The 26,082-nt window shown below is 42.2% G+C and overlaps 1 protein-coding gene across 1 annotated transcript in view; it reads left to right on the forward strand.

Moving 5' to 3' along the window:
• The window catches only part of LOC124613831 (muscle M-line assembly protein unc-89-like), a 261,356-nt gene that overhangs the window by 165,225 nt on the left and 70,049 nt on the right, over positions 1-26,082 (forward strand). Inside the window, exons 7-10 of the mRNA XM_047142554.1 lie at positions 6,264-6,446; positions 12,062-12,259; positions 17,158-17,294; positions 22,226-22,381. Coding sequence (XP_046998510.1) covers positions 6,264-6,446; positions 12,062-12,259; positions 17,158-17,294; positions 22,226-22,381 — 674 coding nt within the window. The remainder of the gene's footprint in view (positions 1-6,263; positions 6,447-12,061; positions 12,260-17,157; positions 17,295-22,225; positions 22,382-26,082) is intronic.

Raw genomic sequence — 26,082 nt, forward strand, 5'->3', positions numbered from 1 at the left:
ACAAAAATGAGCTCTCAACACCCGAAAATTAGATTCACCATGGAATTTGAAGAAAACAACCGTATAGATTACTTAGATTTAACACTAATAAAGAAAGATGGGAAGCATGAATTTAGCATATTCAGAAAACCTACGTGAACAAATCTAGTTATCAATGAGCGCTCTTGTCACCCACCGCGATACAAATGGGCATATTTTACTTCGATGGTATACAGGCTACTAAGGTTGCCACTAAGCCAACAGGAAGTAGAAAAGGAGTTAAGTATTTTAAAACAAGTGGCTGTAGCGAACGGATAAACGTGTAAGCAGGTGATGAATATTTATAGGAAGATAAAGAAGAGGCAAATGGAACAAATAGAAGGAAGTCAAGTAGCAGTTAAGAGGAACAACAAGAAAAAATATGTAGCTCTCACTTACAATGGAAGAATTACAGACAAAATTGAAAGATGCTTTCGTAAATCCAACGTTAAAATAGGGTGCCGAACAAATAACACGTTAAAATTGAAGCTCTGGCATAGAATAAATTTCAGGATTCAGGTGTATATAACATCAAATGTAATGACTGCTGTAAACAATATATAGGGCAGACTGGGAGGAACTTTGAAACCAGATTCAGGGAGCACACCTACCCTCGAAACAAAACAGCTTTTGGGGCTAATATGGCTGCGACAAAGCACTCAGTCACGAACATTGAACACAATTTAAAAAAATGGTTCAAATGGCTCTGAGCACTATGGGACTCAACTGCTGAGGTCATTAGTCCCCTAGAACTTAGAACTAGTTAAACCTAACTAACCTAAAGACATCACAAACATCCATGCCGGAGGCAGGATTCGAATCTGCGACCGTAGCGGTCTTGCGGTTCCAGACTGCAGCGCCTTTAACCGCACGGCCACTTCGGCCGGCGAACACAATTTAGACATCATGCATAGAGCTCATAAGGGACGGTTTCTTAACATTTTGGAAGAGATCGAAATATACACCCACAAAAATAAAGATCCGGATTTAATCCTCAACGAGCAAAGCGAATTCAATCATAACGCCTATTTTAGCATTTATGACGACCTACTAAGATGACAACTGTTGCGTATGGAGATCCAGGCCGAGGGATGGGAGATGGTGCGCGGTGGAGAAGCCGGAAGACGCGTGCAGCGCCTGGCGTCGTTGACGGAGCCCTCCTGTGCGGCCCTCTTGCCCGCGGCGATGGACATCAGACAACTGAGCGGACCGCTGCACGACACCGAAATGGCGGGAACCACGGAAGCAGACCGTAGAGGAAAACAAGTTCACACCAGCACCATAGATATATAAATCGCCCTATGCTTTTTAGATCGTATAAAAATGATAATTTTACTGTTTTTTAATTTTGACAAGTACAGATTTTAACCTTGGCATCTACATATTTTAATCAAGTATTTTTAATATAAAAAAAGATCTACTGAATACAGTATGTGCAAATGGAATGTAACAAATGTACCAGACGCCACCTGTCGGTAATAGTGTTATAATTAATATAAATGACGTGCAGCTCAGTCCGGAACTGCACGACTGCTACGGTCGCAGGTTCGAATCCTGCCTCGGGCATGGATGTATGTGATGTCCTTAGGTTAGTTAAGTTTAAGTAGTTCTAAGTTCTAGGGGACTGATGACCACAGCAGTTAAGTCCCATAGTGCTCAGAGCCATTTGAACCATTTTGAAATGACGTGCACTCTGCCAACCAATTTTATGTGACGTAGCATGTGAAAGTTGCTGGATTTGGACGGGTTACTCCTGTAACTGAAATATCCGGTACGTTCTGGTACATTTGATGTTGATTAGATAGGATGAAAAAGATTTGCTTCCGTGAAATAGTAAATTAGTATCATTATTTTTACAGATCAGAAGATGGTTCTGAATGAACCGAAACCGGTCATATGAATAAAAATATTTGCAATCAAGAAGGATTTCAAGTAAGATTATAAAATCACTGATTGCTGTTATCCCATAAGACATTATGTCAGTTTTTGCAAACCTTTCTATAACGTCTTAATAGTTTTACTCATTCGACATCCCTGAAGGTTCCCCTTCTTTGTGGGGTCCATGGAACACGACGAATGAATGAATGAATGAACTATTGCTAAATCCCATAGTAGCCCTGTCCCGTCTTCCACTAAAGGTGTTCTACAGAATTGTTTCCCTTACTTACTCTTTTAGGTATTTCTTCATTTCACACCTTAACTGACCATTTAATTTCTAATATAGTTCTGTTGCATTACAGTTCAAATTAATTGCAAATATTTCTACACTGCATTTAACCTTGTTTGACACACTGTGGTGTAGTGCACCTCAAGTTCACTTTTTATTAATTTTGACTAAGTAAACGTGAGAAAATCGGTTCTTTGGCGCCATGTGTTATGGGTTCGATAGTACCACTACCCCCAAAGCTAGTGGCGTCACAGTGGAAGCGTCAATCGGTCTGCGGCAGCCGTCCACCGTCGACTGGGGCTGCATTCATCCCAGTGTGTCAAGTAAGGTCGGTCTATGAAATTTAAATGCATTTTACTTCAAGAACTTGTGTATTTTTGCATCAGAGTGAAGAGTGAAGTGAATCTAGTACGTTTTATCAAGTCTAACTTTTTTGTGCTATAGAAAATATTTTATTCTAATAATTAAATGGCGTATAACATGCGAACTGGACATATATGTTAATTTCATTGAAATTCTTACATTTCGTTATTATGAACATATTTGTTCAATTTTCTAACCAAAATCTTATGAATATTACGTCTGAACAATAAAAACTTTGGTTATACTGATAATAACAGAATTTCCATTTTCCTACGATATTCCTCCATTTTAATTTCCAGAAAATGTATATTCTGTATATAGTTCAGTAATATATTTTTTCTTGTAGTACTACATGTTGAGGAAATGCAGTTAAATTCTTGGTCAGTTGTATGAAAATATGAAAAAGTTATGATTTAAAAAAAGTAATGTTTTTTATTTTTCCGATACTTCGATTTTTTTAATCTTATTGTGTGGTTCTATGACCCATATAATTTCAAAAAGCAAGTTTTTGAGAAGTTATAAAAATTTTTGAAGTAAAAAATATATAATAGATTATTTGATATTACGGCTTTTGTCGCTGGGGTGCGATCGACACCATTCTGTCAACTACGTCACTCCACAGAAGTGCGTGTTAAGATGGTGCACATCCCACTGCTACGTACTGCTGAGCTCCAGACGTACATCTTTAGCAACTCCATCCTCATTTTCGTAGCAATGTTTGATCCCAGCGGATCTCTTGTGTTAAAGAAAGCTTTCTTTGGTTGTGTGATATTCAGGGTGGAGGAGAGGAAACGCATGGTTTTCACTATTGAATGACTGGGACACGGTTTGATGAAAATAATAAAAACAAGCATTAAGTGATAGACTTTTTTATGCAGTTTTGAAATATACATACTTTAATTAGGTTCGAAAAATAATGTCTCGGTGATGACGTCCTTCTTGCTGGATACAAATTTGGATCCTCTCCCGAAAATTACGCATGACTCTTTCCAATATCTCATCGGCATGGCTTTAATTTCCTGACGAATGGAATTCTTCAGGTCATCGATTGTGCGAGGCTTGTTCATGTAGACTTTTGATTTTAAATATTCCCACAAAAGAAGTCGCATATCGACAAATCGGGTGAGCGAGGGGGCCACTTCCATGGATGCCCTCGCCGTGTGAGTTGTGGCCCCGTCCTGCTGAACCCATATTTCTCTCACGTTCACTTGACGCCTATCAAGTCCTGGACGAAGAAAGTTGTTTACCATTTTAACGTACCGCGCTGATGCCACAGTAACTGCAGTTCCTTCCTCTTAAAAAAAAGTAGGGTACAACAGTTCCCATCTTTGAAATGCAGCACCACACTGTTGCTTTTAAACTGTGGAGAGGCCTTCGGTGTAATTCATGTGGGTTCTCCGGCGCCCAATACCGACAATTTTGAACATTGACGTAACCGTCTACATGAAAATGTGCTTCATCACTCATGAAGACTGTCGCATCTGCATCTTCCGTAAAAATTTCGTCCATTAAGGGACAAAACTCTATGCGCTGCACAAATTCTCCTTCACTAAACTGCTGGACGATCATTATCTTGTACGAATGAAACTTAGAATCACAATGTAAGATGCGGCGAAGCGAACGACGTGACATACCCAGCGCTAGATCCTGTCGTCTAGCCGATCATTTCGGACTATCAAAAATTGCCGTTACCACTCGGTCTACATTTTCCGGAGTACGAACTGAACGAGGAAGACCAGGTGGATTCTTTTTCATCACAGATCCAGTACTTCTAAACGCTGCAACCCATCGGAGTACAGTATTTCCATCAACACTGCACGACATCCAACTCTAAAATTCTGACAGAAAAAACCGTTCCACTGTGACGACGGAATCACTGTTTCTAAAGTACTGCTCGACAACGAACACACGATGCTCTACGCTCCAACGCTCCGTAGCGACCGAAACTGCATTGTGTGGGCAGTCTGCCGACATTCATTCAAGGTCAGTACCTCCTCTCGTCGCCGCGTACTAGTGGTTCAAAGAAACATGCGTTTCCTCAGCTCCTCCCTGCATTTGTCGTACCTTCCTTGCTACCGTAGGCGCCCCGGTGGTCCCGTTCGCCTACGGTGGACTGGAGGCCGAGCGGTGACCTCTCCAGTTGTCAGGATGCTAGGAAATGACTGTGGACGCTTCAAGAAACGCCAAAGAAACATTATTGATTCATAACACCTTTATTCCTTCCGAGTACAGTGTGGCTTGGTGATATCAATGACCTTCCCCGAGTCCTCGCTGACTCGTAGCGATGACACCAGCTCCGGGCCGCACAGTCTTGCTAGCGCAGCGCCGCGTGCTGTGACGTAGCGATGGAATGCCCTTTCTTCGTACTTCGGCCGCGCGTGGCTAGCGGCGCCCGGCTGGAGGCTCCGGGTTGGAGTCCCGGCGCTGTCGGCACGAGAGGCGTCCTCGTAGTGCGGAGTGTATCCCACCCCGTCTTCTTCCCTGCTCCTCCTGGTGGCTCGTCCGCGGTGGACGGACGGAACGGGCTGCAGTCCCCCAGCGTCGTCGGCTCAGCCGGTTGTGACGGCGGATGCACAGGGCCTAGACCCCGCATGATCTCGACGACGGCTCACTGATGCGGTCAGCATTGGCGGCGAGCGAGTCTGCCGCGATGTCTGCTAATCCTGGGTTGGTGATTGACAGCGGCAGCAGAGAGGACCAGAGCTGGTACTGTCCCCTCACGTCTGCTGCTGGATGGGCCGCCCTTACTGCAACATCTCCTTAATAAAGTTTAACATGTCGATCACCGAGCTGAGTGCTACGCAGTGTCCCAGTACACATCTAACTGGGATTGCCTTGTTGCTATCAAAGCTGGCGTATTTAAAGGAAGCACGAGCGACGTCCTGACGTCATGCTCGTTTGTAATGACCGCATTCGTTGCACTTATACTGCTGATTCATCTGTCGTACTCGCCCCTTAGGTGTTCTTGCGACAGAGTTACGTGTTGTTACGGCAGACTTATGCGAAGTTGTGAAATGCAGTACAGCTGACGCTATACCTCTGTCTTGCACTCTACGAAAGTCTCCGTCTAACACAACCCTGCGTGCTAAGCAATTCTCTCTCGCCTGTCGTGTGTAACCAGGCCATTGCCCCTGCGTGACGACACATTCCATACACGTGCAATCCTCTGACCTCTTGGCTAAGCTACTGCCTCTGGCTCTCAGCATAGGCAACGAAACTTTGACAATATTCCACGTTTCCAACTCTTCACTATTCCGCAACACTACACTACGGCCATCGGCAGTACCGAGCATGGTGGGACCCTCGCATTCGCTACGACAGCGGTTATAATCTCAGTCCTGGCATCCGTACTCAGTCTTTTGCTCGTTTCCATAAATTGCTGAAGGTAAATGTGAGGATGGCTGTTTGAAAAGGGTACTGACGCGGCTTTATGCGATAAGTTTACTATTTTCACCCTAAATAACTTACAGTCTAGTGCACTTCATTTCTTGCACCACACTAGTTATAGCTAGCTGCATAGAGGCACACGAGAAGTTGCCTTCTCTTTACCATTTTGAGCCTGACATCCCGCAGAAGCGATTGTATGTCAATATCTACCTACGAGAAACTCGTCCACAGCTAAATACATTCCATGGGTATAACATAATGGTAGCAGATAATGTCATGTTTATTATTCACAGGAGGACCTCTTACACTGTTTCCCTGTTTGTGACAGACCCGAAGAACTACCGGAAGCCGCGGTTCCTGGAGAGCCTGAAGGCGGTGCTGACTGAGGAGGGCCTGGTGTCGTTCGAGTGCAAGGTGGTGGGCTTCCCCACGCCGCAGCTGCGCTGGTTCAAGGACGGCCAGGAGCTGCGGCCGGGAGACGTCTACCAGCTCACCGGCACCAACTCGCTAGGTCTGTAGCCGACGTGTGCTGGCGATGTGGAAGCAGCAGTTTGCAGAGTCGACTCCAACAGTCCAGAGAAGTGCGGATCACAGGCTTAATCCCCTTACGTGTTTAGTTCAGCTGGAAGCTACGCAGTTATAATCTGGATGCAAACAATTAGTGACAACATGTCACCACATATCAGTAGCCTCATGAGTCTGTAGGCACAAGATACTTTTCTAACGCAGCCCATTTATGCAATCGGAGTTGGTATCTTATTAATTCACGAGTAGTATTAACAACTACAACTGACCCTTAACACAGAAAAATGTAATGTATTGCGAATACATAGAAAGAAGGATCCTTTATTGTATGATTGTATGATAGCGGAGCAAACACTGGCAGCAGTTACTTCTGTAAAATATCTGGCAGTATGCGTGCGGAACGATTTGAAGTGGGATGATCATATAAAATTAATTGTTGGTAAGGCGTGTACCAGGTTGAGATTCATTAGGAGAGTCCTTAGAAAATGTAGTCCATCAACAAAGAGGTGGCTTACAAAACACTCGTTCGACCTATACTTGAGTATTGCTCATCAGTGTGGGATCCGTACCAGGTCGGGTTGACGGAGGAGATAGAGAAGATCCAAAGAAGAGCGGCGCGTTTCGTCACAGGGTTATTTGGTAAGCGTGATAGCGTTACGGAGATGTTTAGCAAACTCAAGTGGCAGACTCTGCAAGAGAGGCGCTCTGCATCGCGGTGTAGCTTGCTGTCGAGGTTTCGAGAGGGTGCGTTTCTGGATGAGGTATCGAATATATTGCTTCCCCCTACTTATACCTCCCGAGGAGATCACGAATGTAAAATTAGAGAGATTCGAGCGTGCACGGAGGCTTTCCGGCAGTCGTTCTTCCCGCGAACCATACGCGACTGGAACAGGAAAGGGAGGTAATGACAGTGGCACGTAAAGTGCCCTCCGCCACACACCATTCGGTGTAGATGCAGATGTACACTCACCCCGAAATGCTCGTAGTCCAAATAAAAAAACACTGATTTAGAGTAGTATTGAAAATGGTGAGTCAAAGGCGTAGAGAAAAATTTGATTGATTAATACTTCCTGAGGAGGATCTGCTTAGATTTATTGGAGGGTTCAGGGAAAATGAAATGCAGCTGTAAAGCAAATCACATAGAAGACGCTAGTGTGAGCAAATCTAGGGTAATGTTCCAGTGCTTGTAGACCTCATCAAGTAGGCATCACAGCAGATAGTGAACGAATTCAGAGAGGCGTTGATATAAGTCGGTACAGCCCACACGAAAATTTAACAGAAATGCTCAGGGAATTTACATTGGAACCCTTGGAACAAAGACGATATTATTCTTGCGAAACACTGCTGGGTAAATTTACGGACTATGTAGGGATCATGAGAATGCGATAAGAAAGCCTGGTGCATGTACAGAGGCATACACACAATTATCTTTGTGTCCATCGGTATGTGAATGGGATAGGAAAGAAAATCAGTTATATTGGTACGAAATGCTCTCCGCTATGCGCTGTACAGTTGCTTGTGGAGTATATATGAAGGGCTTATTTCAATAGTGGTAGAACTCCACTTTTGTTCATTCTGAAATCCAGAGTCCTAAAGTTAAATGAGCGCTGAAAAATCTGCAGTTCAGATACCAGAAATATTCAAGGATATGGCTTCTTGCTACAGGTAAACCTTTCTTTCTGTTTGTTTGGACCATTACTGTCAGAAGCATTATAGACAGAAAAGTGGAGGTTATGGACTTGTACCACTATTGAAATAAGCGCTTCATATGGTGATGCTATGAGCATAAATAAGGATGGATGCATAATATCACTTGTAACTCATTAAGAAGCATATCTTTACGTCATACGTTTACATCTATGAACAGAAACACGTCAACAATAACCTGAATATAATTTAAGTCATAATTTAAGAATATACCAGTACTTGTGCTAAGAAGGCAACCTTGTTCGATTTAGAGCACCGATAAAAAATAAAAGTTGTATGGATTGACGAGAGAGAATGACGAAAGAGGCACGGCGCTGCACAGTCTAGAAACTAAAATTACAGTTGCTTATGAAACTTTTCAGCGTGCTACATACTGTATCAGACATGATACTTGAAATTGTAAACATCTGCTCTGGAAACAGGAACAAGTCGATATTTCAGAAATGTGTGTTCCACTTGGTTCACTTGAGGGACAACGGTGTACAATCTGAGAGATGTTGTAAGCTAGTTAACGCAAACAGAATTTGTAGACTTGGTACCTGTAATGCACTAACAGACTAAGCACGTAGCAGAAAAGGTGTTGTACAAATTAATGGTTGGAAATGAAGTCAGTCTGAAGAAACACAAGATCTAGACACAGAGGTGCAATGTCCTGAGCGGCACTCAGCGAAATCGTGGCTGTATACTGGAGATAGTACAAAACTTGCCTAAAGTATAACACCTTGCGATGGAATTACTGTCTTCTGTATTACTAACTATGAGGCCAGGAGCTATTAACTACCACGAAAATAACGTGTCACATAGAGTTTTGGAAAGAGCTCCTTAAAACACAAATCTGGAGACCACACATAAAATTAGTTTACCAAGAGGAGAGTGTAACTGAGTTATTTGTACCAAAGGAGAAATTTTTATTTTTGAGAACTTAGTTTTTGTTTTACGTGAGACGCCCCGAAAGGAATACGTAAGAAAGCGCAGGTTTTATTATCTTTTGTTTGCACTGATGCTGCGTCGTGGCGAGCAGTAGACTTCCTCTCGTATTTTACCTGCTTAAAATGCAGTTTATATTTGTCGCCATCTCCTTCATTAATTACAACGGAAAAATATATTTGAGGATGCATAGCCAATGAAAGCGTTTTTCTTTCTTTAGTAGCAATTCCATTTAAGAGCTTTTATTTCATTTGTTTCAGTTTCATTCTTGGCGACTATTTTTGGGGTGGCAGCCCCATCCTGAAGCACTTCTGGTGTGGCACATTTTTGATGATCTTCCCCATTATTTTCGAAGGAGAATTTTACTTATGTGTCCATATCTGAAAAAAAAATTGTTTATTTGTATTCCGTAAAGCAATAACTTTTAGTTGTGAAACTCGTACTGGCAGATAGAAAATAAATACTTTATCAGCTACAGATCCGTAAATAAATTTGGCCTTCGCAAATAATGGACAAAATTATTATAAATGATGTGTCTAGGAATCCTGAATACTCGGTTGGCTAGACAATCAATCAAACAACTCGTATTAGTGAGTTTTATTACAACAAGACAAGCACAAATACTTCGCTTTGATCTGAGAATTCTTGTAGTCCTTTATCTGTTATCATCCACAAGAGCAATTACACAGATGTGTCGCAAGCAAACGGCGACATACAAAATAGTTTCCTTCAGAATAGAAAAACATGATAAACCCTTCTGCTCCTAGCGACCGCTTCTAACAAAAGTCTGTCAACTGTACTGCAGTGACTGCTGATCTGTAACTGAGCTACGCAGAGACTGCTAGTGAAGAGGCTACGATGCGTCGGCTGACGAAGTGGCTAACGTTGAGGCTGCTGTCGAAGTGGGCTGCCACCAGGTCTTTTGTTCTTTATTGTATTTCAATTCCCCAGCCGGCCGAAGTGGCCGTGCGGTTAAAGGCGCTGCAGTCTGGAACCGCAAGACCGCTACGGTCGCAGGTTCGAATCCTGCCTCGGGCATGGATGTTTGTGATGTCCTTCGGTTGGTTAGGTTTAACTAGTTCTAAGTTCTAGGGGACTAATGACCTCAGCAGTTGAGTCCCATAGTGCTCAGAGCCATTTGAACCAACCAATTCCCCATCGGGGCGGGCTGGCAGCAGCATGTGCGCTGCTCTTCAGCCGAAAGACATAGAACAAACAATAGAAGACATTTAAAAATAACAAAGGAGGTAACATGGTGAAGATAGATATAAAAAAGGGGGAACATCATGGAAGATGGTGAGTGTTCATCGAAGGTGAGGGTATCATCTGGAGTGCCCCAGGGAAGTGTGGTAGGTCCGCTGGTGTTTCTATCTACATAAATGATCTTTTGGATAGGGTGGATAGCAATGTGCGGCTGTTTGCTGATGATGCTGTGGTGTACGGGAAGGTGTCGTCGTTGAGTGACTGTAGGAGGATACAAGATGACTTGGACAGGGTTTGTGATTGGTGTAAAGAATTGCAGCTAACTCTAAATATAGATAAATGTGAATTAATGCAGATGAATAGGAAAAAGAATCCAGTAATGTTTGAATACTCCATTAGTAATGTAGCGCTTGACACAGTCACGTCGATTAAGTATTTGGGCGTAACATTGCAGAGTGATATGAAGAGGGACAAGCATGTAATGGCAGTTGCGGGGAAGGCGGATGGTCGTCTTCGGTTCATTGGTAGAATTTTGGGAAGATGTGGTTCATCTGTAAAGGAGACAGGTTATAGAACGCTGGTGCGACCTATTCTTGAGTACTGCTCGAGCGTTTGGGATCCCTATCAGGTCGGATTGAGGAAGGACATAGAAGCAATTCAGAGGCGGGCTGCTTGATTTGTTACTGGTAGGTTTGATAATCGCGCGAGTGTTACGGAAATGCTTCAGGAACTCGGGTGAGAGTCTCTGGAGGAAAGGAGGCGTTCTTTTCGTGCATCGCTACTGAGGAAATTTAGAGAACCAGCACTTGAGGCTGACTGCAGTGCAATTTTATTGCCGCCAACTTACATTTCGCGGAAAGACCACAAAGATAGATTGATTAGGGCTGGTACAGAGGCATATAGGCAGTCATTTTTCGCTCGTTCTGTTTGGGAGTGGAACAGGGAGAGAAGATGCTAGTTGTGGTACGAGGTACCCTCCGCCACGCACCGTACGGTGGATTGCGGAGTATGTATGTAGATGTAGATGTAGAAGATAATAGACAAATAGGGGGCGACTGTAAAATAGAGATAAAAAAGTAGCACACACAAAAAAAACCACACACTGGGACAATTAAAGAACACAAGGCACAGTATGACTGGAGCATAAAAGTATCGGCGGATGGCGTAGCACGTAACAAACACCGACAGTAACACTAGGTACAAGGCCAGCATAGAACTAAAATCTCACCTCTCGACGCACAGGAGAAACACTACTAAATACAGCACTGACGTGGCTCACTGACGATGATCAAAACGGAGGATCTGGCAGGCGCTAGGAGATGAGGGAGAAGGGAAGAAGGCAGGGAGGGGAAGAGAGGGGGGAGATGGGCGGGGGGCTGCCACCAGTTGGGAGCGGCGCTTATGTCGTCTTCAACTAGGGGCCACTGCTGTCGCGTTGTCGTCATGGATGGAGGTGGTCAGCGAGCGACTTGCTGACCTCTTCTCACAGCCTTCTCTTCTCTGTCATTCCAGACAGGCGTGCCGGCGCTGGCTTTACGCTGCAACAATAAATGTGCCATACTAGGAGCGCTTATGAATCGGGGACCACCCCCGTTCTAGCCGAAAAGAGTGCAGTGCAAATAAAGTATTAGGATAAAATCGTAGCTGTGGAACTTGTACTGAAAAAAGTTTGTGTTGTGAGCATGGGAATCTTATTTGTAGGTTTACTTTAGAGACGAACGCTGCTGTCGACCAGAGCCTCACGCCTGCCGCTGCCTGTTGCAGGGTCCTACTCGTGCATCGCGCGCAACTGCATGGGCGAGGCGACGAGCACGGCCGAGCTGACGGTGGAGGACATCCAGAGCCAGCTGAGCGACGAGGAGCGGCTGGCGCTGCTGTCGCACAACCAGGCGCCGCGCTTCATCCGCGGCCTCAAGAGCTGCGAGGCGCGCATCGACGAGCCCTTCCGCTTCACCGTCCAAGGTGCCCGCCGCCGCGCACTGCTCCTCAACTCTCCTCTGACCGACCGCACTGGCCGCCGATCCCGCACTTCACCTGAATGCCCCCACAACAAATCCCAGTTTACTTCATCCCATGTTGATACCTTTGTTTGATTTCACTCCTGCCTATTCCCACGCAGCATCTCCGTATCCTACCAAAAACATTGTCTAATCCTTTCCCATTACCCTTAATCTCGCAATAATGTAACGTAAATTTTTCTCAGTACACACCCCTTCATCTGTTTCCAACTAAAATACCATTTACACTTGCCTTCAAAAAGTCTGGCTCCATCGCAACGCCTTCTTAGAGCTGGCCATCTAGTCCCAGATAGAGACTATCTCCATTAGAACCACAGCTCCTATTTCTTTTAGACAACATAGTTGCGTGGAGATAACAGCGATTCGTTTACGTATAATCAATTATTAAAAATGACAGTGACAATCGCATTATTTATTTTGTCGTCAACCGGTTTCAACCCGCGATGGGGTCATCTTCAGGGCAATTTACACCATTTGGTCGCTCGCTGGAGTCGTCACCTTGCCTGTGCACGGTTGGTAACTATGACCCCATCGCGGGTTGAAACCAGTTGGTGACAAAATAAATAATGCGATTGTGACTGTCATTTTGAATAATTGATCACAGCTCCTATATCAGTATCTTCGGCAGCATAACAACATGATCAGCATCGGTCTTATCCTTAAGAAATCTTACCTTTTAGCATCTTTTAATGTTTTTATTTATCAATTTATTATGTTAATCACCTGAAGATAAATACCAACAAAAGTAAAACAAGGGCATCGAAATTTAATCGAATTAATTCAGTAGGTACTCAGGTAATTAGGTTGGGAAATGAGATACTAATAGTACTAGATGAGTTTTTCAGTAGGAGAACTAAAATGACTGTCGACGCAGGAAGTAGAGAGGATATAAAACGCAGACTTGCAACAGCAAAAATAGCCTTTCTCAGGCACCATGTAACGGATTGCGCGGCCCGTACCGCCGGAGGTTCGAGTCCTCCCTAGGGCATGTGTGTGTTTGTTGTTCTTAGGATAAGTTAGTTTACGTTAGTTTAAGTAGTGTGTAAGTCTAGGGACCGATGACCTCAGCGGTTTGGTCCCTTAGGAATTCACACACATTCGAACGTTTGAACATTTGAGCCTTTGTGAGTAAGAGAAATTTGTTATCGTCTCATATAAATTTAAGAGCTAATAAGTCTCCTAAAGGCATTTGTCTGAAGTGCAGCCGTGTAACGAGTGTCACGTAGATGATGAAAGTTTCAGGCAAGTTTATTTCCGCTCTTCAATCTAATTTCAGTAATCAGTTTTCGAACTCGTGTGTAGCAAGATACGTAGTACGACGTGGATTGATAACATTTGTATAGGCAGTGCTCAGATGGAAACAACTAATGTGTACCCATTTGTTAACAGACTATCGGATATTCTTCCACAACAGATGGAAATACATGATATAGCACCTTCCAGCCCTCGAGCAAATTCATACATAGCAGTAAGGCTTATTAGTGAGTACAGAATACAGTGTTTTAAGAGTAAGCTAAAAGAGGTGGTATGGGATAAGGTATAGGTAGAAAGATATAATGTCAAATTCAAATTATTCCATACTAACTTTGTGTCAATATTTGAAAGTAGCTTACCTAAAACGTTAGCCAGAAATCTATAAAAAAAATTAAGCCATGCATAACTAAGGAAATTAAAATCACGCGTAAGAAAAAGAGAAAAATTTGTATAAGTGCATTATAGGTTAAGATGTTTGGCAACAGCAGCAGCAGTAGATCAAATGGCTCATTTGAAGTACAAGAGAATATATTAGAAATGGCATTCCACAAGATTTTAATCAAACAGAAGTATTATCAACATCCTTCACTGAAATTACTAGAATTACGAAAATTCTGAAAAATATAGGCTCATATGGTGCTGATGGGAAAGTTGTTGTAACTTAACAGGTAATGTGCCACACATTAATCATCATAGACACAGGGAAGTTTCCCAGAGAGATTAATATACACGGTTTTTAAACCTTTTCGAAACAAAGTCGATAAGAAAGGCTTAAATGAATGTCGTCCATTTTCCTTACAGACATCTTTTTCCTAAATATTTCAAAAATTAATAAATTCAAGAGTATTCTCACATTTACTTAGAAACAATTTACTCAGAATCTCTGTCTGGATTCTAGAAGGGGTGTTGAAATTCTACTTATACATTCACTCATAAAATATTACAAGCCTAAAATAATAAAATATATAAATTTGGCATTTTTGTGATCCTTCTAGGGCCTTTGATTGTGCAAATCATATTACACACTTAGAAAAATTCAAGTTTTATGGAACTGGTGGCTTTACATACAACTAGTTTGAATCATAACAAACAGAATGCAAATACTTGTGCCAAATAGTTAAAAAAATGTTGGAAGGTTAGAAAATTTTAGAGACTGGGAAACAGTCACAAAGAGAGTCCCACGACTGTTTAATTTTGAATCCCCTCCTATTCCTTATATATGTGAATAACCTTAAACTTAACGTTCAACAAGCAGATTGGCACGTTTTTGGATGATATTAGTGTTATAATAAAGCCCATTAGAGAGAAATTTGCAGAAGAGATTGTTAATGATATTATTCAAAGAATGATTAAGTGGTCTCTGAAAATGGCCTCGCCCTAAATTTTGAGAAAACACACTATATTTAGTTCTGTATGACAAAAAGAGTTATACCAAGAACGGATGTAGCACGTGAACAGAAGTCAGTAAATATGGTAGAATGCTCCAATTTTTGGATGTAAATATTGACAAATAATTAAACCGGAAGACACAAATTATTGAGCTTGCCAGACAATTAAGTTCAGCTTCCTGACATATTTTGCATATTTCTAATCAATAATATCTTAAGGAATAATTTTTTTGGGATAACCACTAATTAGAAAGATAGCAGTGGTTGCACAAAAGCGAACAATAACAATAATATGTGATGTTCAGCTGCGGTCGTCATGGAGACACCATCACAATACAGGTTATCCGCTAGTGAAGTTCGTCATAAATAAGCCATCACAATTTAAGAAGAACAATGATGTCCATACCTACAGAACCAGAGGAAAAAATGACCTTTATTATCCATTATTAATGCTCCCAATGGCTTAGAAATGAGTTCAATACTTTACAACTAGAGGTTTTGCCGAATTTCACAATACCATAAAACATCTGACAATGGGTAGCAACGCATGTTTTAAATCCAACCTAAAATCATTTCTCCTGGGCAACTCTTTGTATTCCATGGACGAATTTCTGTTTAGAAACTGGCAGCCTGAAAAAAGACGTGTTTTTAAATGTAGTTGCGTGAGTAAAGTAACGCATTCATTAATAGTAAAACTATGTATCAATAAGTGTATAAATATCATGTAAACTGACTCGTTATACATAATTACGATAAAGAAATAGTTCAAATTATCTGTGCAACATGTAACTAACTAACAAAGGAGTGTGGGACTGCAAAATAATCCTGAGTATCAGATGTGTAGATGGGATAACTAATGAGGCAGCACTGAATCGAATCGGGAAAAAAATTAATTTGGGGGGGGGGGGGGCGGGAAGGTTAAAATTATAGACGGAGACCAAGGTTTGACCACAGCAAGTAATTTCAAACAGATTTAGGTTTCAGCACTCATGCAGAGAAGAAAAGGCTTACACAGGGTAGACTAGGGTGTAGAGTTGTCTCAAAACAGTCTTCACACTGAAGACTACAACATGGTCGAAGAGCAGATCTTTATCTTTATTACTTTCTTCATTATTAATAATTTGAGAAACGTAGTAGGCTGTCTTTAATTTTATTGATGGGGTTTGTATTTGGTGTTGGCTTCGATCTGGAAATTTTACCACGTTTGGGGAGACAGCGAGAAATCATTTTTGTAAGATACAGCTACATGAATTGAAAGTTTATTTACCCCCCCCCCCCCCAGACTGTCAGGTTATTTCGTCCCCAAATCAAAGTCTGTCATCAGCTCTATTAATTGGAGTAGTTTCACTTCCCCACCCTCTAATGGCGTTTATTGGAGCGCTGATCTGCCTATGGAACTGTGTCGACTGTATTGACATTGCTATCAAGTGAGAGGCGAAAAATTCCAATTTGTCTGTACTTAAATTTGTGACTTCTACTGAACGCGATCTCCGTACACTGACAAAATATAATTGCGTGATGTGTGTGCGAGTGAATGTACAGACATATTCCACACTTTTATGGGTCACCTGATCACCCGCAATAACAAAGACTGGATTAAACTGTCCTTCCCATCATCCGTTGTTGAAAGAAGTGCATTTCCCGTAGCCTTGCAATCCTGATTATGTCACGTTTCCGTAGAAACTCTTCATTCATTGTTGTTAGAAACATCTGTGTTTTTATTAATAATAATCATTTACGGTTTCTATCTTTCCCTTTTAAGTTGTCCCAACGTCACATGTTCCATTTACGTTACCTTTAGAACGAAGAATTTGTGAGCATATAACCGTTGTTTATGAATCTGCATACTTTTCGAGGAGGCTTCTTAAGTGTCTTTCTTTGATCTCAATATGGTGCCTTTTGAATCAATGAGAGCTTCTTACAGTACGCTAGCATATAATTCGTATAATGCTTCTCTGTCGTTCTTTACAACATCCACGTCCAACATGTCTGTACAGACGTTGCTACTCAGCCGAAGTAGGCCAACGTAGCTCTCTAAATCTAACGATTTTGAATGCGCATACCCCTGCTTGTTTCAGGTGTCACAGTTTTCACAAACACAAGCTCGGAAACTATATTAATGATGAGCAGACAACACTCACAAGTAAGTGCAGAGGCTGCAAGAAACTTGAAAGTAACATTCACGGTTATTTTGTTGCAGTCACTGTATCCCCGGAGCCAGTGGTCACGTGGTACCGCGACGACGACCTGGTGGCGGATTCCGACCGATACGAGATCATTACGGAGACGCTGGGCACCGTCAACCTCGATGTCAAGCGACTCGAGATCGTCGACCAGGTATGGCAGCTTCCTCCGACAATTTGGACGCAGTCTCGATAAACGACAAAGCTTTTTTAACATTTAGTTACTCCTGCACAGCATGCCACGAGTAAACGTTTACAAAAACAATATTTTCAATCATTATATTCTTATGAAACTTACTGTCAGATTAAAACTGTGGGCCGGAAAGAGACTCGAACTCGGGACCTTCACTCTTCGGTGTCACGTGTTCTACCGACTGTGCTACCCAAGCTCGACTCAGGAGCCGCCCTCACAGCTTCAATTTTGCCAGCAGCTCATCAGTCTTTACTGTTTGAGCGGCAGGGAAATGCCATAAGAATTCACCCCAAAGGGCCATGAACAATAATTTACATAATTCAAATTTGATCCACTTTTAACACTTCAGTTTTATTATGGTGATATGTTTTCTACAATAGGTTTGTAAATATTCACCTTAACAACAACAAAATTTTAACATTAAATGTGGTCATCGCAGCTAACCTTCACCCCATTACAATATACAAGTTCGATAGTTGGTGGTTCAACTTTGGTGTACCATTCTTTTAATTTCCGCGGCATCTCTTGAAACAGTTCTTGCCGCTGTGAGGCACAAAGCTACTTCCACTGAACACATCCACACTGTTCCGACCAGGGTTTTTCTTGAACTCCATATTACACATCTTATAGATGATCTGTGAATGGACTGAGGTTTACTACTTTTGTGGCAAATACTTTCGTCTGCGTATGCCTTGCGTGCCTTGATCTGAGATAACTTATTGTTATGTACAGAGGATGAAGCAGCAGCCTGTGAAACTATTTTTGAAGCCAACGAACTGTTGTACACCTCTCGACGAAAGTCTTTATTGGAGAACTGTTCCATTTCCGTCTCCTTGTGCATAATGAATGCATTTGTTACTCAGCAATCTACTAAGTGAAAGGGCAATCTCAGCTAACATTTCTTGCTTCTCCTGTCTGTAGCACAGTCTGACTTCAGTCGATCAAAATTATCCACATACTTCATCCGGGAATTGTAATCATTCAACACGAGAGGGCAAGTGATATTCGTTATTGTTACATCATTCATCCTTCGACTTACTGTGGACACTTCTGATAGTATATGACATATAGAAATCACATTTACTGCCCCGTTATCCTTCTATCTACATATATCTACTCCATTATTGCTTATCCTGTAACTGAATTCCTTTCTCTCAAGTTTCTTTTCCTCCTTGAGTTTTGGCATGTTTTTCCTTCTGGGATTTATTGTTTCACAAGCGTACAGATCACTGGACTTTAGGTTCTTGAAGAGATCATACGATATAAAATAATTTTCCATATGAATAATGAAGGTCACTGGTTCAGTTTAAAGCCACATTCAGTTCTAAACCTAATACGGCAGACTGTGAAACTTTTCCTGTATAAATATAAAATTTGTAGTTGTATGATGATTATCACATAACATCCACACTTTTTACCCTTTCTTAATACGTTTGTCTCTCACGTACTGTTTGCGAAATGATCTGCCTTTCAATTTAGCTATTGCTTCGTCCATAGCTAGATTGTGATGTTTTGTATAGCAGTCTTGAAATTTCGTGTTCAAATGATGTAGTAACGTACGCAGTTTGTATATTTCGTCATAAGTCGACTCTATCTGTCTTTTTACTGGCGTTAGCTTCGATATATAACTTCCAAGAAGGTCTGTATGAGTGCTGCCGTTATCTCTGCAGATGGGTTTTTTAGTGATTCCCATGTAAAGATTTATTCCGATAAAAGTAAATATTTCATATTCGTTGCTGCGGACGAAAGATTTGCCTGTCTCTGTTGCGTACAAACTGGTTTGAAAAACTACGCGGTTTACAAATGTTTCAACAAAAACTCGGAACATAATGCAACTGGCTTTAGGTTCAGTTTGTTCACGCCATCTTCTCCAGCAGATAATGGAACTTGGTCAAGATTTGTTTGTCGGCTCCAGCGACTTGTTGATGGAATTGCGAGTGGCACCGCATTGTTTTCACTTGTTTCATCACGTTCGCTGTTATCCTCAGAATCACTAATGCTCGACGCACACAGCTCTAAACAAGTTTAGAACTTTCACAGTCTGTAGCGAATGTCGGGTCATTGTCATCACTTTCATTGCTGTCAACACTGTCGCCACTAGAAGGAATTTCATAAACTAATATTCGACTTCCTCTGTCATTCTTTGTTGGTGAGACTTACTGGATGGGGTTAGCGCCACTAACCACACAGAAATTCGTCTGTGAAGTATCCAAAATTCTATTCGAATAAAAATATTACTTGTAGATTTATGAAAGGTCAGGGCATACATATGAAGAATTACTTACCAAAAATAGGCGCATAAAGAAGAGCTACAGACAGAAATGCACGACACTTCCACAGACAACACCAACAATCCATGAAATATCATGCTCGTGTCATAAATACGCGGCAAAAATGCTGCCCTGTGACTCTCCTGCCATCAACTGAAACCTTGTTGTTGTTGTAGTCTTCAGCCCTGAGACTGGTTTGATGCAGCTCTCCATGAAACTTTAGTCAACAGTAAACTGAGAAAAATGTGTAGTTAGCCACAGTGACTACCGTCCTTTCAGAGCGTCTACATATGTGGTAGGCTGTAACGATGCCCACCTGCAAAGAGTTAACTGACGGAGGCGAAATTTTAATAAAGGAGCAGCCTTCCCGTCGCTTTAGTGCTGAGTAGACACAGTGTTGCGGACAGAGCAGTCAGTTTCCACCAGTCACCGTCCATTGTCAAACTGGACGGGCAGACAGGGGTTGGAGAACGACAACGAAACTAGACATGGACAGTCATGTCATGGTTTTCGCCAAGCATTTACTGGCCTCTCTCCTTAAGATGTAAAAGGATTAATCTCCGTGTTGACTGTCATGCAACAGCATATGTAGATGGAATTCACACTGCGCCATGTTGAAGTGTTCCCCAGGGCATTACATGATTCTGATGGTGATGTCGGCGATAAAAGAATAGTAACACGCTGCACCTGAAGAATGTCCACATATTTTAGGAATAGATTCGTTTGTATTTTAGTATAACTTCGGATATCTACTGTAAACCAAGTGCATCTATACTGGCGTGAGCAGAAACAGAAAACGTTCCAAATCTAGAAGAAGGCTGGCTAGGCAAATGACTCAGTTTAGTTTTGGTGCATCTTTAGTAATGACATTTAAGCAGAGTCTTGAGCTCCTGCCACATGTCGTGTCGTGTAAGTATCGGATCTCTGAAGCGTTGTAGGATCTTTTATGATCACTTTATACGTTCTATGTCACGCTGTTCTGTATGCTGATATCTTCGAAATATTCTGTTGCGTATGCCTCCTTCCGACTTTCCATCAACATATTCTTCATGCATTCGAATCACTCATAACAATGTTATAACTTGTTTTCCAAATTTTTCTAGAATGAAGCGTGTCCATAGTTTAAAAGGTAAGACCGCAAAGTAGTCCCTCTACCATTTTTTTCATTATTGTATGTCAAGGACCATGCGGAACCGAGCGTTCAAAACTTTCCCATGCCAGACGTAGTATAGTAATACATTAATAATATGTAATGTTCTGTATTTGCTTGGAATTGTAGATTGTTTCCCTTAAGTACCTTTGTTCCATCCTTCGGTCTTCACTCTTATTTTAAAAGCGGAGGTCTTCTTAGCTTATTGCTGAGTTAGTTCATAGACGCTCTCATTGCCCGCTTCGCTCCATACTTTCAAGATCAAAGGTATGGGGGTAGGTATACAAATTAAGTTTGCTATTACTCTAAGTCAGGTAAACATAAACGCGATGTCAGAAGCCGCTTTCAGTGAAACGCCAGCATCAGTCTCCATCAGTTCCTCCACTGTATGTGTCATCGTGTCTCAAGCGCTGTTTAGACGCCCGTTGATCTTTTCACTCCACACAAATTTGTCACTTTTTTGATATGAAGAGCTGTTTTACAAAGATTCTACAATGTAAACTCAAAAGACTTTTTCTCTAAACTATGCTGTAGATCTATACATCCCTTATGCCGTTATTGTTATTTGTCGTTCACTTTTCACTTTAATTTGGCAGTGCATTTCCTAAAAGTATCCTGTTTATTTGTTAAGAATGGTTTTTGATGCAAGAAAAAGAAGTAAATAAAAGTTATAGTTAACTCAGCGAGTCTTTTAAATTCGCTATAAGAGAAAAGATAATCTTAAATAAATTCAAATAGACCTACTGTCACCTGTGACTTAACTACGCATTGAAAATTTGATATTTTGTTTTACAAAGGCAGTATCTATGAAACAGCCTTAGCGAATGTACCGAGCGAGGTGGCGCAATGGCTACCACACTGGACTCACGTTCGGGAGGACGACGGTTCAAACCCGCGTCGGTCCACCCTGATTTGGGTTTTCCATGATTTCCCTAAATCGCTTCAGTCAAATTCCGGAATGGTTCCTTTGAAAGGCCACGGTAGACTTCCTTGCCCGTCCTTCCCTAATCAGGTGGGACCGATGACCTCGCTGTCTAGACCCCTCCCCAAATCGATTAGTGAATGTATGATACTCAACCTGAATGCCGTAAACAGCTGAGCAACAATATTGAGCCGGCCGATGTGGCCGAGCAGTTCTAGACGCTACAGTCTGGAACCGCGCGACCGCTGCGGTCGCAGGTTCGAATCTTGCCTCGGCCATGGATGTGTGTGATGTCCTGAGGTTAGTTAGGTTTAAGTATTTCTAAGTTCCAGGGGACTGATGACCTCAGAAGTTAGGTCCCATAGTGCTCAGAGCCATTTTTGAACAAAACTAACTCAGGTGACAGTTGCTTATTAACTCAGTGGACAGGCATATAGCTCTTAACATATCGTAGGTGTTTTCATAGAGCTGCAGGACTCAACTATGAACTGTTGATCGAAATTTAGAGAGTTAAGTGTGCTGTCTCTTTCAAACTTCTTTCCTGTTCCAGGCTGAGTGGAAGTGCGTCGCATCGAACGACTTCGGGCACAGCGTAACGTCCTGTTTCCTGAAGCTGGTAATTCCGAAACACTACAAGAAGCCGCGCTTCCTCGAATGTCTGAGGGCTATATTATCCGAAGAGGGCGCCGTCAATCTGGAATGCAAGGTGAGGCCCGAGAAGTATAATATTATATCTATCTTTTGGTTTCTGCTCTATAAAGGCAATTACAACTTAAAAATCTTCGTTGATCCATTATGGACCGTGGGGCGACTGCTGGCATGTATCTCTTGATGCAATAATTTACCAACAGCCGTATGCATTGTAGGAATTTATTTTATGAACTTCTTATGTGCTACCAGTTTCGGCATTACACTGATGTCATCTTCAGGCCCCACACGTCATAGTCGTATAATCGTTATACACGGAGGGAGCCATATAACTGGAACAGTGAATCAAATTGTTATGCAACAGCTCTTGGTAGCCAGGCGACACAGTCTGTGCGATCTCGATGGGTAGTGTTTCATATCCACCATACAGCCAAGACCTGGCTCCCTGTGATTGTCATACCTTTGCTCACACGAACCACTGGCTATGAGGACAGCATTAAGGCACAGACAACTAGGTGTAAACCAGCGCAGAGAATTGACAGCGGTATTGGAAAGTTGGTAGAAGGCTACGACAAGTATCTAAATCAGAGACGCGACTGTGTAGAGACATATCTGCAAGGTGTACCTGAACGTTGCTAATAAAACCGTTTCGGATTCCACTGTGTTTTTAATTTCGCGAAAAGTGATATCTCGGAAAAAGTGGTCCTCGTATATATCTTCACTCGTTACACGTCCTAAAGGTTCACTTTCTTCATGGGCTCTGTGGAATGCAATGGATGACTTAATGAATGGATGAAAATAAATTTTAATGATAGGAGTGATGTCGCTTCGCTCGTTTTCAAGCAGTCATATTTTACGATGAATTTCTTAACATTGTCGGGTTCTTCAACAGCCTACACATTTCGACTCATATTACACATGAAGTACCAACACTGAATCTTGAAACTTTGGCCTCTGAGGAGACGGTAGCATCGTCTATTTACTTTACGTTTAATGTTGGTAAAATATAATATTATGAAATCGTCACAGCATTAATAATCATTCTGTAAATGGGTCCTGCCACGGTTACAGAGCACACCGGAATTATGAAATTTATTTCGCTAGGGACCTTTTTCCCATATCACAGATGTGCTGTCAATCTACACAATTAAAAGACGGATGTAATTCTGTCGAATGACGTCGTTGCTGTAAGTTCAAAGGATCTCTGTTTCAATAAGTCACAGTCATTGCTACAAAGGGTAATATCGTTGGGGTCGTAAGCGTCTTATATCAAAAGAAAAGACGCACATCTGTCTGACAAAAAAGTGAAGCATCCAGAAGATATGGTCGGATAACTTCGAACACTGACACAACATCAGTGGGCATGTAAACGAGTAGAGTTGCAATTCTCTGTGACAGGTGGAACGGGACCACAGTGCATTAGTGTTGTTCGCGTTTGTATCTACGTCTACATCTACAGGGATACTCTGCAAATCACATTTAAGTGTCTGGCAGAGGGTTCATCGAACCACCTTCACAATACTCTGTTATTCCAATCACGTATAGCGCGCGGAAAGAACGAACACCTGTATCTTCCCGTACGAGCTCTGATTTCCATTATTTTATCGTTGTATCGTTTCTCCCTATGGAGGTCGTTGTCAACAAAATATTTTCTCATTCGGAGGAGAAAGTTGGTGACTGGAATTTCGTGAGAAGTTTCCATCGCAACGAAAAACGCCTTTCTTTTAATGATGTCCAGCCCAAATCCTGTATCATTTCAGTGACAGACTGTCTCCCATATTTCGCGATAATACAAAACGTGCTGCCCTTCTTTGAACTTTTTCGATGTTCTCCGTCAGTCCTATCTGGTAAGGATCCCACGACGCGCAGCAGTATTCAAAAAGAATCTAAGAGAATAGTGTTGTTACTGGGCGTGGCAGGGTACGTAATGGGTGTGAATGGCTTCAGATGTTAAGTGACCATTGTGAATGACACAGAGATGTCTCAAGCTTGTGTGAAGCAGCATTATCAGCGCTTGACACAGTTTGAAAGGGAGGACGTTGTCGATCTCCATTTGGCAAGCTGGTCAAGTCGTGCGATATCCAGATTTCTTGGGCATTTCTAAGCAAAAGAGGAAAGATGTTGGACTGCTTGAGAAGTGACGGCAGGTGTTCTCGTTTTCAAGGTTCTGGTCGAGCTCATCTGACAATCACAACGGGGGACCAGCTTACTGTGCACCAAACACATCGAAATCCCTTCATATCTGCGAGTAGCATTCGAGAACAGGTAACAGGTTCCACTGTGTCATCCTGCACCGTTCACTGGAGAGTGGCAGTAATGGAACTAGGGAATGAGCGCCCCAAGCGAAGGCTGCCGCTCACACACAGTGAGACCAACAGCTGTGTCTGGAGCGGTGCCGCGACCGGGAAGCGTGGACCACTGACGAGTGACGTCACATTGTGTTCAGTGACGATGGGAAGCTCTGCAGTACTCTGGATGACCATCGCCGGCAAGTGCAGTAGCGACATGAGCGAAGGCCCCACTCTTCCAGTGTTTTCGACTGGCACAGTGGTGTTAATACTGGCCGATTAGCTCGTGGTGCGACAGCCATAGGGCATGACTTCAGGTTGTGGTTCATAGTGACTAATGGAACTCTGCGGGCACAACGGTATATCGTGGGCATCTTGTGTCCTCCTACGTCACGTCTCGTGTGGCAGTATCATCGTAATAATTTTCAAGTGGTTAATGCTCGTCCACACATGGCACTTGTCTCTGTCACGTTGAGGCACTTCCGTGGCCATCGAGGTCCCAAGAGATTTCCCCGATAGGAGGTGTTTGGGACCAGCTCTGATGTCACCCCCGTTACAGTGACAATATACGCGATATCGAGGACCTGTTGCGGGGCAACTTGCCTCAGGAAAGGATACAACGCCTTTGTGGCACTCTTCCCACACAAATCAGTGCATGCATTCAAGCAGATGGGGCAGAACGCTATCCTGATAAGCGGGCTCGTGCTGCCAAATTACTCGTTTTTGTGTCACTGATATAACATCCCATACCATCATGAGTATAGTACAATGAGTATAATTTCGTTTCCTCCGCCCCTTATGGGAGCTTCACTTTTTTTGACACGCAGCGCTGAAACGGCAGAAAGCGTGGGACTGTGGAAGTGAAAGCTGCTGGTAATTTTACTTGATAAATGTGACTTCATCATTTACTAAAATAAACCAAAACTTAAATTTACACATGAGTTAATTGGTGCTGGCTGATCACAACAGTTTGCTCTCGATATATCTTTATTACATTTCGCAGTAGAACAACAAATTTCTGATTTTGTAACTTATATGAACATATGAAAATGTATGGCTACAATCACTCACGCACATTATATCAAAGAACAAATAACAAACTCAGGAGAACACATACTATCAAAGAACCATGATACAGGTAAGAAAATGAACTGAGTTCTAGTAGATTGTATCAGATGCAAAATACTAAGACAAATATATGAAGAATCGTTTTTCATTTTTTTGTAGTTTTCTTTTCTTTTGTTTTATGTACAACATTTATAAAGAATAATGCCTTCCAAAATAAGAATAATTTAATGTTGAAATATAAATAAATTTTCTTAAGAAGAATTTAATAAGATGACAGGATAGAGGGGAGATTTGTTCGTACCATCACCGATTGTGACTGACGGTGAATACCTCGGAATGGTTTCTTCGAGCTGTTGACTGCCAGCCACTCTCTCTCTCTCTCTCTCTCTCTCTCTCTCTCTCT

Source organism: Schistocerca americana, chromosome 4, assembly GCF_021461395.2.
Source record: "Schistocerca americana isolate TAMUIC-IGC-003095 chromosome 4, iqSchAmer2.1, whole genome shotgun sequence".
Classification (NCBI taxonomy): domain Eukaryota; kingdom Metazoa; phylum Arthropoda; class Insecta; order Orthoptera; family Acrididae; genus Schistocerca; species Schistocerca americana.